A 19,038-nucleotide genomic window follows, 5' to 3' on the forward strand; every position below is an offset into this window, starting at 1 on the left:
CAGATCCTTTTGAGCTTCAATCTACCTTTACACAAACTACAGATCCATTCTCTGGTTAGGCAACCACACACTCAACTGATTTCTGCCAACACCTTTTACAAAACAACTTCATAGACCTTAAATACAAATCAATTAGGTTGGTAACACAACAAAAACCTAATTCTCTCATAGAGATTACAAACAAATCAGTTCAAGTGTGACCATTGGATTTACATAGCAATCTATACACATTCTTCAAGAAAATTCCAACCGCTCCATGATCACCGCTTCATTGGACTTGTAACTCATCACACGCTTTGCGTTAGATGCAATCCACTTTTCTCATTCCCTATACAATCAAACAAATGTGCCAAAACAATCTGAAATTATCTTCATACAATGACCAAGCATGTCACTATCATTACAGTTCAACATCAGATAATAAACCAACATAACCATTTCAGCAAACTTAATCAGTTAGGGTATAACAAAAACAACTGGTAGGGTTTACCGGTTACATTGCATAGAAAGGGTTTAACCTTATACACCAGTTACTGATTCAACTCACATACTTATATACCAGTTTACAACATCTTCCATAAAGCTCTTCCTACCCATTACAAGAAAATATCAATATTAAAAACAATATCATAAATACCATTACTGGTTCAATTGATATCTATGACAACATAACATATCATTAATACAATCTTCATGCAAATGCCAACATTATGCAGGAACCACATAAGCTTCATTGTAAAGCTGTCAAATGTATCTTGCACTATATATAGGGTACAAATCACTTTGGGAGTCACTATGTAGTAGGTGCAATACTTACCTTGGTTGGTTACATAGACTCCAATTGGACTGGTGATCTTGGTGATCATAAATCCACTTCAAGTTACAACTTTCATCTTGGTTTTGGCCCCATTTGTTGGCTAAAAAAGAAGAAGCATGCTATTTCTATTTCTTTGACTGAGGCTAAGTATTGAGGGATTGTTAATGCAGATATTGAAGCTATTTGGCTTTAAAATATTATCATATATTTGTTCTACGCCACTCCACAACCCTCCAGTCCTTCATTTTGACAATCGGATCACCATTTATATCTCTAGAAGATCCTGGTTCAACATCAGAGGACCAAACACATTGAGATCCACATGCACTATGCCAAGGAGCTAATACAAGAGCGGGTCATTGATTTGCACTATTTTCTTATAGTAGAGCGGGTTGCAAACATATTCACCAAATCCTTCATTGAGAGTAAGTTTCATAAGTTGTCATCTCTCTTTGGGGGTACAGGATATTTCATCAAGGGGGCCAATTGACTTCTCCATTCTCTCTTATGGGGGAGATATTTTCCTCTCTCGAGGTCTTGTCCTTCTTATTTGAGAATTTTATTGTGTGTTCATCCTTCTTTTGGGGGTGAGTTTTTTCCCACTCGGTTTTCTCCCTTTCTCCGTTTGTGAGAGATTACATTTTATTTGTACATGGGTACCTAACATGGCCTACTAGTTGGGACCCATCTTTCATTATTATCTCTTGAGTCTACATTTTCCTAAGTTGCACTTAAGGGGAGATGTTGGTGTAAATTATGTCTCATAATTATACTTTACTTAAGTTGACTTAGGATAATGCATCCATTGTAGTTTGAATATGAGACACTTACGGAATTGCACATCTAGGGAAAATTGTTGAGGGAGAAATCCCACCTTTGGTGGTGTTATCATGTTATGACATTCCCCCTTTGGTGGGTAATCCACCTTTAGTAGCATTATCTATTATTTCTCCTACCTACCCCTATATACCCTTATATCTCATTGGGCCACATGCCATGATTGTGTGCTCTCATTTTCCTATGGCGTTGCCTTTATAAGTAGGTTCATGTTCATTTTATAGTTGATCGATTTTTACATCTTAATGAGAATACAGTTTGTTCTTGCCTATCTTTGTCTCTCTTGTGTTGTGTTATTGATTGGCCTCTAGATCTTGGTTGTTATTGACAATTCTTACTAAAATTGTAAATAGCTACGACCTTTGAGTTTGACCAATACTTAATTAAATATGATTTTAACAAAGAATATGAATTATTTAATATATTTATAATTTAGAAAGAAGAAATACAAATTACAAATATCTTTCAAACAACTTATTGAGCTCTCTGTCCAGAATGAATGTGTAGTTTTAGAATGGCAATGCAATGCACAAGCATATTGTATGGACAATAAGTAGGGATACTAAAAAATGATATATAATGATCTCTAGAATATTCTAAAGACTAAAGACTATGAAAATTCAATACACAAAAATGTAAACGATTGAAATGCAAACACTAAATAAGATTCAATGAGTTTTTAGATATCACAAAGAATCACTTTTGAAGCTCGAACAAGGTTGACAATCCTCTTCACCTATACCTACACACATAAAACCAAAGAAAGAAGGTTGGGCACTTATCTTAAGAGGTGTACCTTATTCAAACCCAATTTTGATGTTTCCACCTCCATAGATAGTTGTAGATAAGATGGCAAAAAATAGACAAAAAATAGAGATAAATAATAACATACTAATAATAAGATAGTAAATGAAATATAGAACTAAAGGAATTACCACTCTCAAAAAATAGAAGGAATGGATCCTGTTGGAATGATGAAGAACAATAATATACCTTATGATGATGGAGCTTCTTTGGATATCAAGATATTAACAAAAATGACAAGATGATGGAAGGTGTTGTTATGGAAAGGATACGAAAATGGAGTGCTAGTGTTCAAAAGAAATGTTCAAGAGCTATAGATTAGCCAAAATGACATCCTATAATGTACAAAAGATAGAAAGGAAGGAAAAATGGGCAAATTTTAATCAATAGTTAGTTACCACCGACATTGGTGTAGGTTGGAAGAGGTGTTATACTATCAAAATTCAACAAGTATAACATCCTATTGGCTAACACAATTACAAATATTTGTAGGACAATAGTATGATGCATGGATATATTCACAAGTAGCATATGTCTGATTGCACTCTAGACCTAATAGTTGATGAATCAAGAATTCAAGGTGGTGAAAGGTATTTAAAATTGGGTTAAGGTTTAGGATGCATAATTGTCTTAATTAAAATTAAAAGGAAGCCTCATGTAATGTGACATTGCATAAGATGAAATTTATGATAACATAGGGAGAAAGGGAAAGGCCCTATGACCTAGCCAATTCAAAGGACCCATAATAAATGCAAACAAAAACTAGAAGGTTCTTGTAGAAGTTGTTGATAAAATCTGAAAAGATTATAAACCCAGAAAACTAGTGCAAATGAATAGATATCTAAACTATGAATGCAAATGATACAAAATCAAAGTAGCAACACAGAATTAGTCTCCAAGAGAGTAATGCAAATGCTAGAAGCAAAATAACATTAAGAGGATGCAAAATCAAGAGATCCCAAATACAAGCCAGGTAGCATGCTTTTATAGACAAGGGAGAGGGAAGAGGTGGCAATACTGACCAATCAAGAGCAACCATCTGTTGGACTAAAGATAGCAAGTATCTTCCCAAGATAGAAAATGGATGCACACATGTAGGAAGGTGACACCTCATAACCACTCACCTATTTAAGCATGATTTATTAACCCAAGCAAGATTAAAAGAAGTGTAGAAAAAACCTAGGAATATAGGGAAAAAATAAATAACCCACTAGGAAATAAAAACCTACACTAACACCCCCCCATAAGTGAAGCTTAGGTGGATGTAGAAATGGGTCCCGACAAATCAAACCTGATGAGGTACCCATGTACATAAAATTCCCTCAAAAAGAGAGAGAAAAGAGACCCCCCCCAAGAGTAGAGAGAGTCAGGACTCCGAGTGAGAGGAAGAAGCCCCCCAGAAGATGAAGCATCCTGCACCCCCAGCAAAGCTTGCAAATGAAGGAACTTGCTCTTAGTGAAGGGTTTGGTGAAGATATCAACAACTTGCTTGGAAGTCGGAAAATAGAGAAGGTTGATGATGCGGCCATGGATGAGCTCTTGGATGTAGTACATGTGGATCTTGATGTGTTTGGTCCACTGATGATGGACCGGATTCCGTGAGATCTGAATGGCACTCTAGTTGTCACAAAATATGATTGATGGCCATCTGATTTGGATACCAAACTCAATGAGGAGATTTTGAAGCCAAATGGTCTCAGTGGTGGCATTCACAACCCCCCAATACTAGGCCTCAGTAGAAGATAGAGCAATTGTAGACTGCTTCTTGCTCAACCAACAAACAAGACCTGAACCAAGTGAGAAGCTGTAACCTAAAGTAGATTTGTGATCTTGAGAATCGCCTGCCCAATCTAAATCTGTGTAGCCCACCAAGTCAATCTCAATGCCTGTTGCATAGTGAATCCCAAAACTGTGAGTACCCTGAATGTAGTGAAGGATTCTCTTGGCTACTTTCTAGTGCAGCTCATGTGGCTCCTGCATGAATTGAGAGACCATGCCTACAACATATGAAATGTTAGGTCTCGTATGAGTCAGATAAATGAGACTCCCAAGAAGCTATTGGTACAAAGTGCCATCAACAAGTGGAGAAGAACACTGAGCCTCAAGTTTGACTCCAGAAAGAAAGGGAGTTAGAGTAGGCTTACAATCAGCCATATGAAACCTCAAGAGCAAATCTAGAGCATACTTGGACTGGTTGGAGTTAGAGTAATGCAACAAGCCCAAGTCAGTCATTAAAAACCTGTCATGAAGGGCAGTTTTGACAGCCCCAATAGTGGATGAAGAACTCCCTGTGATCAACAAGTCATCAACATACAGAACCAAAAATAGGAGTTAATCATCCTGTTGCAAAATGTAGACATTGGGATCAGAATGGCACTGAGTGAACCCAAATGATAGAAGGAAGGAGTCCATCTTGGCATACCAGGCCCGAGGAGCCTGTTTGAGGCCATAGAGAGACTTTCAAAGACGACACAAAAGTGAAGAATCCTGAAGGAACCCCTGTGGCTGCTCCATGTAGATCTCCTCCTGAAGGTCACCATGAAGAAAAGCACTCTTCACATCCATCTAGTGCACTTCCCAATGATTAGCTACAACAATGGCAAGAACAAGTCGGATGGAATTCATTCGAGAAACTGGCACAAAAGTCACATAGTAGTCTATCCCAGGAACCTGGGAGAATCCTTTGGCGACCAAGGGAGCCTTATACTTGTCAACCGACCCATCTACTGCAAATTTTGTCTGATAGATCCACTTACATCGAACAAGTTTTCTTCCCTTAGGAAGAGGGACGAGATCCCAATTATGGTTCCTCATTAAGGAACTATACTCCTCCTACATAGCTGTATCCCACTCAGGAATACCAGAAGCCTCATGAAAAGATTGTGGATCTGAGGCAATAGAAATGAAGACATGTGGAACACCCTGGAACTATGAATGAGCCCACCTAGTGTCTGATGGATCCCCAACCCAATCACCTGCAGATTGCAAGGTCTGTCTAGCCCAAAGTGGACCAAAAGATGGAGAATCATCAACCTCTGAATGATGACTAGGAGAGGAAGGAGGTGAGTCCTCTGAATCGCTCTTTGCATCAGAAGTGGAGGTAGAAGACTACTCAGGTGAATCTGACTCATCAGAGGAGCTGTCATGTATCCCAAGTGACTCCAATGCAAAAGTAGAAGGAGTTGGAGAAGTGGTAGAAAGTGAGCTCGAGGAGCCCTCCTCAAACTGAACACTCCTCTCAATGAACAACTCATGTGTAGTAGGGTGGAGTAACCGATAACCCTTCACACCATCAGGATAACCTACAAATATGCAAGGTCTGCTTTGTGGATCCAAGGCCTTATGTTTCTCTACAGGAATGTGGGCCCATGCAGGAGAACCAAAAACTCAGAAGTGCTTAACTGATGGTTTCCGACCGCTCCAAGCTTCAAAAGGAGTGACTCCCTTCAAGGCTCGGTGAGGAACACGGTTCTGGATATAACAAGCATAATTAATGGCCTCTGCCCAACACTATGGTGCAAGAGATTTGGAGTGAATCATGCAATTCACCATTTCCTTCAAGGACCTACTCTTCCATTCTGCCACACCATTCTATTGAGGATTGTATGGAACTAAATGCTGCAAATCAATTCCCTTTGAAGTGCAAAAGCTCTCAACCCAATGGTTGACATACTCACCACCATTGTCAATGCGCAAAACTTTGATGGCTTTCCCGGATCGCTTTTCTACAAAAGTTTTGAAGTCCTGAAACTAATCAAATACCTTAGACTTCTATTTGAGAAAGTACACCCAAGTATATCGAGAAAAGTCATCAATGAATATGAGGACATATCTAGCCCTACTGAATGAAAGATGCTGGAATGGACCAGTCAAATCACTGTGAACTAACTCTAGTATCTGTGAAGCTCTCCATGCCTTTCCTTTATCAAACTTTTCCTTAGGATGCTTACCAAGTATGCAACCTTGGCAAACACCACTTGAAAACTGAACTGAAGGCAACCTTGTGACCATACTCTATTGGTTGAGCTACTGCAAGTAGCGAAAGTTAAGATGGCCAAACCGCTCATGCCATAATCTACTCACATCATTGGAATGAGTGAGAAAAACAGTCGAAGGAGGATCAGGAGAAAAGTGAGAAAATAGATAGAATCATGACTGATGATCTACTCTCCCAACTGCAATTGTAGAATCATTGTGCAACTCACGAATCTCCACTGAATCAGGAGTGAACTCAACCCGCTTGCCTGAACCTGTGTGAGTGATCTGGTATACTGATAGGAGATTAGTTGATAATGAGGGCACATAAAGAAAATCATCAAATGTGTCATCCCTCACATCAACAGACCCTCTCCCACACACCTCAATAGGAGTGTCATCACCCATCAAAATAGAAGGCATAGTACACGACTCCAAAGATGCAAATTCATCCTTAGATGAAGCCATGTGGTGTGAAGCACCCGAATCAAGAACCCAAGTGGATGGTGAAGAAGCAAATGCAACAAGGGCCTTGCTCTTTCCTTTCCCCTTGTTGTTTTCTTTTTCCTTGTTAGACCCCTCACTAGAACTCTGTTTAATTGACTTAGGAACACTGATATTATTCTTCTCAAGAATGTGTGTCAAGTGATCAATTTGTTTCTTCAGACATTTATGTTCATCATGACCAGGTCTTTTACAATAGGCACATTGGACCCTCTCCTTCTTAGGCTTGTTGCCCTTGGAAGATTGGGTCTCATTAGTTGCTTTTAAAGCAAGTGATGTCTGATCCTTCTTCTCCTTGCTATTCTTTTGTTTCTTATCCTTACTATTGTTATTACTACTTTGTCCTTTCTGTTCTTTCATGCCTTGGTTGGCAGCCAGGGCATGTGACTTAGAGGACTTAAGAGTACCCATCTGAATTAGCTTATCCTGTTCCCGAGTGAGAGAGATAGCAAAATCATCTAGAGATGGCATGGTAAATTGTGTACCAAGTGTACCCTTAGTAGCATAGAAGGTAGAAACAAACACAAAATATTCTAAATTTAGCTTAGAGAGAATACTAAGAATCAATTGTTCATCTTTCTTTTCAATTCCACATTGTTTTAACTACAACCTTAGTGATTTCAATTTAGTAAAGAAATCCTAGATTGTGTTGAAATTACCTGGACTTAAACTAATTAGTTCATTTTCCAACATATGACCCCTCATTGAATCTTGTGTGCCAAATAATGTTTCTAACTTTTTCCAGATTTCATTTGGCAAATTTAAAGACTCAATATGAAAGAGCAAGTCAGGAGAAACAGACAAACACAATGTTCCATATGCCTCATCACATTTGTTAAGCCACTTAGGCTTATCTTCATCTTTAGCAGGTTCAATTTCAAGCCCCATAGTTATCCTATGTAATCCAGCTTTCCTTAAGTAGATTGTCATGCGTGATTTCCACTCAAAGTAGTTATATGGAGTTAGGATAGGCACTATTGTTTGATCCATGATGAAGAAGTGCAAAAAAAAAATGCTGAAAGGAAGAGAACACAATCAAGACAACCCCCCCTTTTCACTCAATCAAAGACCCCCCCAATAAATTATGATTTGGCACTTTATATTAGTGCGTTTACAACTACCACTAGCAATAAATATTAAGTGGTTTTGATTTTAATGCATTACAAAATCCTCATGAAAAGCATATGCTGAAAATGAACTTTTGGCACAATATCCAAAAAAAATAAACATCACCACTGCAATCTACACGAAAAATCATGCACTTTCAAAAAATGAATCACCTCGATACGAGGTCATATGTGAAAGTTATGATCCTTCAAAGTTCACAAAATGAAAACTATGCAGTGTCACGACTGAGAATCTGCAATTTCGGAAAAATCTCTGCATCAAAATTAAAAAACGGCTGCACTAGTGCATAGAGCACAAAAAATAATCCAGAATCAAAAAACATTTCATGGAAAATGGAGGCCGTATGAGCAAGAACGAAGCATTTGAAAAAAACCTTCAAAACTGCAATAGCCAACGGAGAGGGGTCCTACTGTAACTTTCTAAGTGCGTTTCTACAAAATATATGGTTTGCATGCAAAAAATAAAAGATACCCAGATGGTTTTTTTATGCTGTGAATAAAACCCAGAAGGCATTTTTCTATTTGATGTATAGAAGATGTAGATCTAGTGTAAATAGAATGACTTTAGATACAAAAATTGACCCCAACAACCAAAAAATGGCATGCAAAGGCTGAATCAGCTACCAAAGTCAAGAGAAGGAATCCTGGAACCTGCAATATTGATTGAAAACACCAAATTTGCAAGATGGTTGTTAGATTTGATCTTGAAACCCTAGTTTTGCAACTGTGTATGATGATCTCTGATTTCAGTGAAACGAAAGCCAGATTTTGACTTTCTAAAGCCTCTTGGACGTGTTGGAACAACCACAGATGCTTCAAGTATAACCAGAAATGCTACAATCACCCAGATTTCATAAAACATATGTGCAAACCCCAATGATAAAAAAATTTCGTCAAACTTTCTGATTCTCAAGATCATCCAAAGATGCAAGAGAAGAGCATACTGGGTTTTTTGAAAAACTATAATAAGATTTATTAGCCCCCCCCCGAATCTCTCAAATATGGAAACTAAAATCTACTCTTGCACATAGAATAGCTCTGATACCATGATAAAATCTAAAAAGATTATAAACCTAGAAAACTAGTGCAAATGAATAGATATCTAAACTATGAATGCAAATGATACAAAATCAAAGTAGAAACACAGAGTTAGTCTCCAAGAGATTAATGCAAATGCTAGAAGCAAAATAGAATTAAGAGGATGCATAATCAAGAGATCCCAAATACAAGCTAGGTAGCATGCTTTTATAGACCAGGGAGAGGGAAGAGGTGGCAATACCGACCAATCAAGAGCAAGTATCTTCCCAAGATACAAAATGGATGCACACATGTAGGAAGGTGACACCTCATAACCACTCACCTAATTAAACATGATTTATTAACCTAAGTAAGATTAAAAGAAGTGTAGAAAAAACCTAGGAATATAGAGAAAAAATAAATAACCCACTAGGAAATAAAAACCTACACTAACAGTTGTTTTATGACACACACAACCAAGCCAAGAAGCTAGAACATCATAGAAAAGATCAATTATTTGAGTTTCTGCTATTTAAATTTTTCAATTACAAGATAAATAGGTTTCCAAATTTAGTAAGAGAAACAATTTGTATCCATTGGGAGATGCAAGACATGGGAAAACATTAAAATTAGGCACACACATGAAAAGTGTGTACCCAATAAGCTTCCAAATGGTGTTTTTTGGTTCTCTAGATTAATAAATAAGTCTTAAATTCTAGTATCTTATACATATTGGTAATCATGAAAAAATTCAAAGAAGCTATATTTTATAGATTTTGGTGGAAAGATTGGTGATAGTACTCATGGATGTTATTGTCAAATTAAAAGTCTCACAAAAGCTACTTTTAACTATCACCATATTTATGTATGGCTCCTATTTTAAAATAGTGATGGCTTCTACAGCCTTTTATTTATATTTGGAAGTGAATATTCTACATCATTTTGTTGGGCATTCTTGAGAGCAAGCTTACTCATTTTTCTTAGTTTATTATTTTCCGAGGCCTTGATTTTGACTCGATGTCAATCCCCTTTGCCTTTTTCATGGTTCCCAAGAATCTCTCAAGCATATTTTTTTGTTTTGTCCTAGAGTTCAAGTTGTTTGGAACTAGATTCATGATTTCCTCAAGTCACTTAATATTGAGCCTTTTTCTTAGAATATGGTGTTGTTATTATATATATCTATAATCCATTCCAACTAGATTTGATGTAATTTTATAATGAAAATTCTCTTTAACATTTGAAAATATATATTTATTTATTTTTCTATGTTCTATTGATCATAATATCTTACTTTATTCCATAGTTGTAAATCTTCTTTAATGTGCTAAAGCATCTTTAAGTGCAAGATAATAAAGTTGCACCTGAATTTGTTCACCTCAAATTTCTACTAGATCACTAAATTAATGTAATATGTGTTGTTCCTAAGGTTTCTCTATCCCTCACATCTAATAGAAGCCATTTTTTACAACATACAAATCATTGATGGCATATCCAATCAACTTATGCAAACTAATATTCTCATTCACATGCATCTGTACACTTTACGAGAAGATATTGTCTCAATAAAAGATGATCATGGCCTCCTATTCATTGCCTAGTTTCTCAACCACCTTTTCATGGTGGGGTTGCTAGTTGGATAGACTCAAGTAAGTTTCCTCAATTAGCCATTACTATATGTCTCATATTCATGTTGCTAAAGACTTAAACAAGATGATAATGATACATATAATAATGATTGAATGGATCCTCCTATTTATTTTGAACACCATTAATGTTAGGGTAAACTAAATGATCAAGACTCGTCTCTTCCTCCTACTACTCTTTCTCTTATCATTTAACAATTTTTTGTAATTGTCTTTTATTGTTCTATTATGAGCTTGACTCTGTTTGGATTCTAGGGTTGTGACTTCTTCCACCCATCTTTTTTTTGTGAATATGTGTAATAGTTACATATAAATATAAACTTATCACTAAAAAAATTAAATATCAGTTTTACTAAATACTTTATTTAGGAAATTAAATGTAAGAGAACACGATATTTAGTTTTATAATAAAAATATATATATTAATGGAAAAAAAAAGATTTCCTATTATGAAAATTTTCCTAGATCTTTTTCTTATTAAAATAAAAGTTTGTAGATCAAATTTGGAACAAGCGTGTATCTATACTCTAGATTTATCATGGTAAATTCATAGGAATTTTTTTGTAGCTTCACCTAATGCATAGTTATATACTTGTCAAAATTTGGAGACTAGCAATTTTATAAATATTTTATTAGACTTTCATATAGTCAAGTCACGAGGTATTGTGCCTTGAAGATCTCTTTGTAATTGAATAATGTAAAAGTAACATCCAATTCTCTAAGATGCAAATTATTGAGCTAAGAGGATTCATAGTATAGCATCGAAAGCATTGGTAAACATTTTGATTTTTAACTTTTTAATTACAATAGTTGAAATGCATTGATATTATTTACTATCTAGAATGAATTCACTAAATGTTTTTAAATACTAAAAGAACACCAAATTGTATCAAAAGTGTATTAGATTAAAGGTAAAAGTAAAAAATCACTAGTTGACCAAATCCAAAATATAAACTTTAAATCCGAAGGAGACAAGTTTATAAACATACTCACGAACTTGTCCTAATAAAATGACATCTAAAATCAAGTAGAAAATAGATAAATAAAAAATCATAATAATCAAGTGAATAGATTAAATATATAATAATGCATATACATTAAATGAATAAAAAATTAGAGGGAAAAAAAACTATTTAACATAATCATTATATAAATAAACTAAAATAGTATTGATTAAGACATTCGATTCTTATTGTGGATACCGACGTTCAATTCCTCATAGGAACATCTGAAGTAGACTTCTAAATTGTGGCTCTTGATTGTCCATAAGAAATGATTTCTAAATAAAAGCGAATTTTTAAATAATGACTCTTGATTTTTCATAAATAATTTCTAATGTGTTTTATAATAAAAAATCTTATACTAATCTAATCTAATGTTGATAATGGAGACTCAATTGAAAAAAACCCTAAAAGAGTATTAAGCTTACATACTGATTTCATCGTTACAATAATATTATATAAATTTTTGACGTTACTATTGAAATTAATCCACAACTGCCCACCTACTCCTTCGTAGACTGAATGTTTTCCATCCAATCTAATCAACCTTACCGTGCCTGTGCCTTCTTCCTTACTCCAAACATGACAGATTTTGATTAAAAGTATTGATTGTAATCTATTCCCAATCTACATACAGCTAACAAGTAAGTTAGGAATTAAATTAAATTATATATTTTTATTTTGTCACTCTTTGTTGGAAGCACGTAGAAGTATCTAGAAACTTATAACAACAAGAAAATAAAAAGAAAGGAGGCAGGGCAGTTTTTTGAATAGGATGCCAGAAAGAAAAGGAGGTCTATGTAGCTGTAACAAAAACAAATGCATTTTAAGAACATGGGACACTATTCAGAACAGGGGCTATGTAACTGGAGTATAGCTTCAACACTAGAGAAGTGTAACAGTCCCAAATTTATGAACCATATATTGAATTTTGTATGCTTTTTGAAAATATATGGGTGAACTGGCTGAGATAGAAGGGTTTTTTCACAATCTATAATGACAGCTCCAAGAACAAGTTTGACAAATCCATAGATCCCACAGTTTAAAGGGAAAAATTATGATTATTGGGCTATCACAATGAAGGCATTATTTTGTGCACAAGATTAATGGGAGATTGTTGAAAATGGCTTCGAAGAACTAGTAGATGCAACAACATATAATGCATTAACTCAAACAAAGAAAGACTTACTGAAGGAAAACAAAAAGAAAGATTCAAAATCCCTCTTCTTCATCTTTCAAGGAGTGAATGAAAGCATTTTTCCAAGGATTCAAGCAGCAAAAAGTCCAAGAAAGCATGGGACATTATTCAAACAACCTATCAAGGAATGGAAAAGGCAAAAATAGCTAAGTTGCAAATGTTAAGAAGGGATTTTGAGACCGTCTACATGAAAGAATCAGATACAATAGACTCATTTTTCACTCAAATCATTGGATTGGTAAACCAAATTAGATCTCATGGTGAAAACCTTGAAGAAAGAAGAGTGGTTGAAAAGATTTTGAGAATTTTGCCTACAAGATTTGAATCTATTGTGGTGGCCATAGAAGAGACAAATAATCTCTCACAATTTTCAATGGATGAGCTTCATGCTTCACTCATTTCTCATGAGCATAGACTGAGAAGGTCAAAAAATTTAAATTTTGAGCATGCATTCAAGACACAAGTCTCAGTCAACCATGGTAGAGGCAAGGGAAGAATAAATTTCAAAGGTAGAGGAAGAAATGCATATGGAGGTGGAAGAGGCAGCCCATCAAACTCAAGTGGAAGAGGTAGCAGCCCATCAAGCTCAAGTGGAAGAGGCAACTATCAAATAGCAACTCAAAATCAGCCCCAAAGCCAAAGGTATGACAAATCCTCAGTCCAATGTCATTATTACAAGAAATTTGGACATTACATAAATGAATGTAGAAAGAAGCAATATGATTCTAGATAACAAAATAACAATTTCACTAAAGAAAATCAAACTAAGGACAACATGTTCATAGCTTGTAATGTTGCACAAAAAAGTGAGAAAGACATATGGTTTTTAGACTCAGGTTGTAATAATCATATGACTGGAAATTTGGAAATATTTTCAAGTTTGGATGAGAGTGTAAAATCAGATGTAACATTGGGGAATGACAACAAAGTTTCAGTTATGGGTAAAGGAAGTGTCAACATTATAACAAAAATGGGGGAGAAAAAGTATATTTCAGATGTGTATTTTGTTCCTGGGCTGAAACATAACTTAATGAGTATAGGGAAGCTCATTCAAAAGGGGTATAGAGTTTATTTTAAGAACAAAGAATGCACAATTTTAGAAAAATTTCCAAGCAATTAGCTTATAGCAAAAGTCCAAATGACAAAGAATAGAATGTTTCCCCTAAGGATAAAGAGAGATATAAAGGTAGAGTTTTCTCAAGAACATAACACAATGAATCCACGAGTGCATGAAGAAAAAGTTGCACTAGTAACCCAAGTATTTTATCAAGATGAAAATTTGTTATGGCACCTAATATTCGGGCACCTAAACTTTGGAAACTTAAACTTATTCAATAAGAAGAAAATGGTGAAGGGGTTGCCACTAATAGAAAAACTAGATAGAGTATGTGAAGGATGCATTTTGGGTAAACAACATAGACAATCATTTCCAATCGGAAAGTCAATTCATGCAAACAAGCCCTTGCAGATTATTCATTCATATTTGTGTGGACCAGTGCAAACACCTTCCATTGGTGGGAGCTACTACTTCTTGACATTCATTGATGACTTCACAAGAAAGATATGGGTCTACTTCCTAAAACATAAGCATGAGGTGTTTGATTATTTTTGTCAATTCAAAGCTCTTGTTGAGAAACAAAGTGGACACTACATCAAAGCATTGAGAATAGATAGAGGTGGTGAATACATTTCAAATGAATTCATAATATTTTGCATAGATCATGGAATCCACAAACAATTTACTACAAGGTATACCCCACAACAAAATGGTGTAGCTGAAAGGAAAAAAAGAACAATAATGGAAATGGCAAGAAACATGTTGAAGGCAAAAAAATTGTCAAATGAGTATTGGGTTGAAGCAGTAGCATGTGCAACATATATAATTAATAGATCTCCTACTAAATATGTTATCAATATGATTCTGGAAGAAGCATGGAGTGGAAGAAAACATAATGTTTCTCATATGAGAGTATTTGGATGTGTGGCATATGCAAATGTGTTGGATGAGTTGAGAAGAAAGTTGGACAACAAAGGAGAAAAATGTATATTTGTGGGATATAGTGATGAGTCAAAGGCATACAAGTTATACAATCCAATCAGTAAAAGGGTTATAATCAGCAGAGATGTGTAGTTCATAGAAGATAAAGCATGGGATGGAACTTTGGATAAAACAATCAATATTGCAGCCAACATACCACAAGAAGAAAATAAAGATTTTACATCAGCAAGTACTCCTTCAAATGTGACTCCTCCTATAGCTGTTCAAGGTCAACAAAGTGGACAACAAATGACACTATCAAGTGTAAGGACAACACCACACACTCAAGCAAATACTCCATCAAATGTGCAATTAACACCATCTTCAATTAACAGTCTTGGTGCTGGACCATCAAGCCCACATTCAACAAATTCAAGTGACATGTCCAATCCTACATTAGCAAGCTTGAGGAGACAAAATGAAGGTGAAAATAATGTAGGTTGGACTTCTCTTTTTTCTTTATACTCGCATGTAGATGATCCAATTCATTTTGAAGAAGCTATTAAGGAAGAAAAATGGGTGCAAGCAATGGATGAAGAAATTGATGCAATTGAAAAGAATGAAACATGGCAGTTAGTTAGTCTTCCACAAGGAAAATAAGTGATAGGAGTGAAGTGGATTTGCAAAACCAAATTGAATGCAAATAGTGTTGTACAAAAACACAAGGCAAGACTTGTAGCAAAAGGTTATCCACAACAACTTGGGATAGATTACAATGAGACATTTGCACTGGTTGTCCGCTTAGACACCGTGAGATCAATACTAGCCATAGTAGCTCAAAACAAGTGGGCAATATATCAAATGGATGTAAAATCAGCTTTCTTGAATGGATTTTTAGAAGAAGAGGTCTATGTGGAGCAACCACCTGGATATGATATTTTGGGTCATGAAAACAAGGTTTACAAGCTCAAGAAAGCACTTTATGGACTCAAACAAGCCCCAAGAGCATAGTATAGAAGAATTGATAGTTATCTTTTACAAAATGGATTCAATAGGTGCAGAAGTGAGCCTACATTGTATACCAAGATGAATGAGAAAGGTGAGATCATGATTGTTTGTTTATATGTTGATGACTTGATATTCACTGGTGATATTTCAACTGACATGTTCAAATCAACTATGAAGAAAGAATTTGAGATGACTGATTTGGGTTTAATGAGATATTTTCTTGGCATTGAAGTAAGTCAAAATGATAAAGGTATTTTCATTTTACAATCTAAGTATGCAAATGATATTTTGAAGAGGTTTAATATGATGAATTGCAAATCAGTGCCAACACCAATAGTGACAGGTTTAAAGTTGAGTAAAGATGACAAAGGAGCTAATGTAAATCCAACTTTGTATAAGAAACTTTTTGGTAGCCTCATGTATCTAATAGCCACAAGGGCGGATATAATGTTTGGAGTTAGTCTCACTTCAAGGTTCATGGAGTCTCCAAAAGTTACACATTGGAATGTTGGAAAGAGAATTTTGAAATATGTTAGTGGAACAAAGAATTATGGAATATTTTACTCAAGGTCAAATGATTTCAAGTTGATAGGATACACAGATAGCAATTATGCTGGCAACATAGATGATAGGAAGAGCACTTCAGGCTATGTTTTTCATTTTGGATCAGGTGTAGTATCATGGGCTTCAAAGAAACAACCTATAGTCACTCTTTCATCAGCTGAAGCAGAGTATGTAGCAGCTACAGGGGTAGCATGTCAAGCAGTTTGGATGAGAAGAATGTTGAAAGAATTGAGGTATGAACAAGAAAGTGCAACAAAGATATATTGTGACAACAACTCAGCTATAGCATTCAAAAAATCCACTATTTCACAAAAGGAGCAAGCATATAGACACAAGGTATCATTTGATAAGGGAGTTGATCAACAATGAAGAAATAATTTTGAAACATTGCAAGTTAGAAGACCAAATTGCTGATATCTTCACCAAACCATGGGGAAAAGAAAGTTTTGTGAATCAACAAAACAACTTGGGCATTGTAGATGGTAGTTGCGATTAAGAGGGAGTGTTGAAATTAATCCCCAACTACCCACCTACTCCTCCGTAGACTGAATGTTGTCCATCCAATCTAATCAGCATTACCATGCATGTGCCTTCTTCCTTACTCCAAACATGATAGATTTTGATTAAAAGTATTATTTGTAATCTATTCCCATCTACATATAACGAACAAGTAAGTTAGGAATTAAATTAAATTATATATTTTTCTATTTTCCCTCTTTGCTGGAAGCATGTAGAAGTATCTAGAAACTTATAAGAGTAAGAAAATTAAAGGAAAGGAGGTAGGGTAGTTTTTTGAACAGGATGCCAGAAAGAAAAGATCTATGTAGCTGTAACAACAACAAATGCATTTTAAGAATAGGGGACACTATTCAGAACAAGGGTTATGTAACTGGAGTATAGCTTTAACACAAGAGAAGTGTAGCAATCCCAAATTTATAGACCATATATTGATTTCTATATGCTTTTTGAAAATATATATATACATACCACTCTCAGTTTATTTGTGTGCTTTATTTTTGTGTTCATCTATTCTTCCTTTCCTCTGCCTCATTCCATCAGTTATGCTTCAACTCCTTGCAAGACCAGAGATTAGAATTATTAAAGCAGCTTACTCAAGCTTCTTTTCCATGTCATCTATCACCTACTCCCTCAACATCAACATAAGAAGCAGGAGATGGAGATGGGTGCTCGTATAAAGGCTTTCATATTACCGATTGTAATTAATTTTTATTTAAAAAAATTTGAAGGTTCATGGGTAGCATCTTCCAACAATGGTGCTTCAAATTGGGATCCAATTACATATTCTCCTGAATAATTCTTCTTTTTCTTTTTAACTGCTGCTCCATATTCTTTTAACTGTTGAAGAAAAACCTCTTGATTCCAGTGCAAGGAGATGATTAAACTCTCCAGCATATTCCGTGCAATACTATTTTCTTTACTTCAGTTTCTAAAGTTTGTTCTCACTGCCTTCTTATTTCTTATTCCCTTTGTACTTTTTATAATTTTGAAGCTGAAATAATGCCCTTTTGACTCCCTACACATTCCTTTTCATTTTCCTGTTCATTGCCACACATTTCATTTGTTTTAATGCTACCAATGTTCATCTACCCATCAATTTTCATTTCATCTGCTTGTCTTTGTGCATTTTAACTCCCTCTTACAAGAGACATTTAAATTCTGACTTATTGGTAATAGTTTCTTTGTAATTTGTTTTCGATTCATCTGCAGTTAACAAAAAATAATGTTTATACTTATGTTGCTGGCAAAGTCATGCAAGATGACAAAATTCCCCTCTTAGATGCATCAATTGGCTATGAAAATGTCCCTCCTACTATCTCAATGGGTATTTTTCCTAATTATGAACTCAATCATCAACATTCTTTTGCAAACATTTTGGGCATTGAGGGTGTTTCTCATCCTTAGATTACCCTGGTGGTGGTTTGTGCATAAGATATGCTTGAAAATCTTAAAAAAATTATTTATTTAAGGGTTTGGTTTGTAGATTTAGCAATTTTTAGTTTTCTTTTTTTTTTTAATTTAGAAAATTAGATCTTGGATTAATGAAAGTGTTTCATTTAGGGCAAGATAAAACTCTTATTTTATTCTAGGGGTTTTTTCATTGAGTCTTTATTTCTATGATAGCGATTTGATGTTTGATGACAAGTTATAGATATGGGGTAAACACTTTCTCTTAATTCAAGCTTTGGACTACTTCTTTCAACATCGTGCCTATGCAAATTGAGCTTTTGAATCCTCCTCTCCAATTTCAAAAATACTTCTACTATGAAGCATTGCTAATAGTATTGGTCACTTCTTGAAGGTAGACTCTATTGCCTCCTAGATGAGTCAGTTAATATTTACTTGAATTTTAGTGGACATTGATATCTCCAAGCCACTTCATAGGGATATTGTTTTGATGATTGGAGACAAGCCTTGAACTCAACCACTTGAATATGAGGATCTATCCTATAAATATTGATGATGCTTGTTGATTGACCACTTGACTTTTAATTGTAATTTCACTTTGTACAAAGGTATTATGACATGGTGGATAAATGCTTACAA

The 19,038-nt window shown here is 35.1% G+C and overlaps 1 protein-coding gene across 1 annotated transcript; it reads right to left on the reverse strand.

Annotated features, from left to right (window-relative positions):
- Nucleotides 1-4,183: 4,183 nt before the first annotated feature.
- LOC131858764 (uncharacterized) lies at nt 4,184-7,825 on the reverse strand. Its single transcript, XM_059212212.1, has 3 exons — nt 7,597-7,825; nt 4,603-4,746; nt 4,184-4,344 (listed from the first exon to the last, which is right to left on the reverse strand). Exons 1-3 carry the CDS (start codon nt 7,823-7,825, stop codon nt 4,184-4,186), a joined length of 534 nt encoding a protein of 177 aa, XP_059068195.1.
- Nucleotides 7,826-19,038: the final 11,213 nt, after the last annotated feature.

The sequence above is a fragment of the Cryptomeria japonica genome, chromosome 10, assembly GCF_030272615.1.
Source record: "Cryptomeria japonica chromosome 10, Sugi_1.0, whole genome shotgun sequence".
Lineage (NCBI taxonomy): Eukaryota > Viridiplantae > Streptophyta > Pinopsida > Cupressales > Cupressaceae > Cryptomeria > Cryptomeria japonica.

Coding starts and splice junctions, on each gene's coding strand:
- LOC131858764 (XM_059212212.1), bottom strand. CDS start 7,825: ATGGGGCTTGAAATTGAACCTGCTAAAGATGAAGATAAGCCTAAGTGG. Junction 4,747..7,596: donor ACTAATTAGTTTAAGTCCAG/GTAATTTCAACA, acceptor TGTTGATCACAG/GGAGTTCTTCATCCACTATT. Junction 4,345..4,602: donor GAGGTTTCATATGGCTGATT/GTAAGCCTACTC, acceptor ACTATGCAACAG/GCATTGAGATTGACTTGGTG.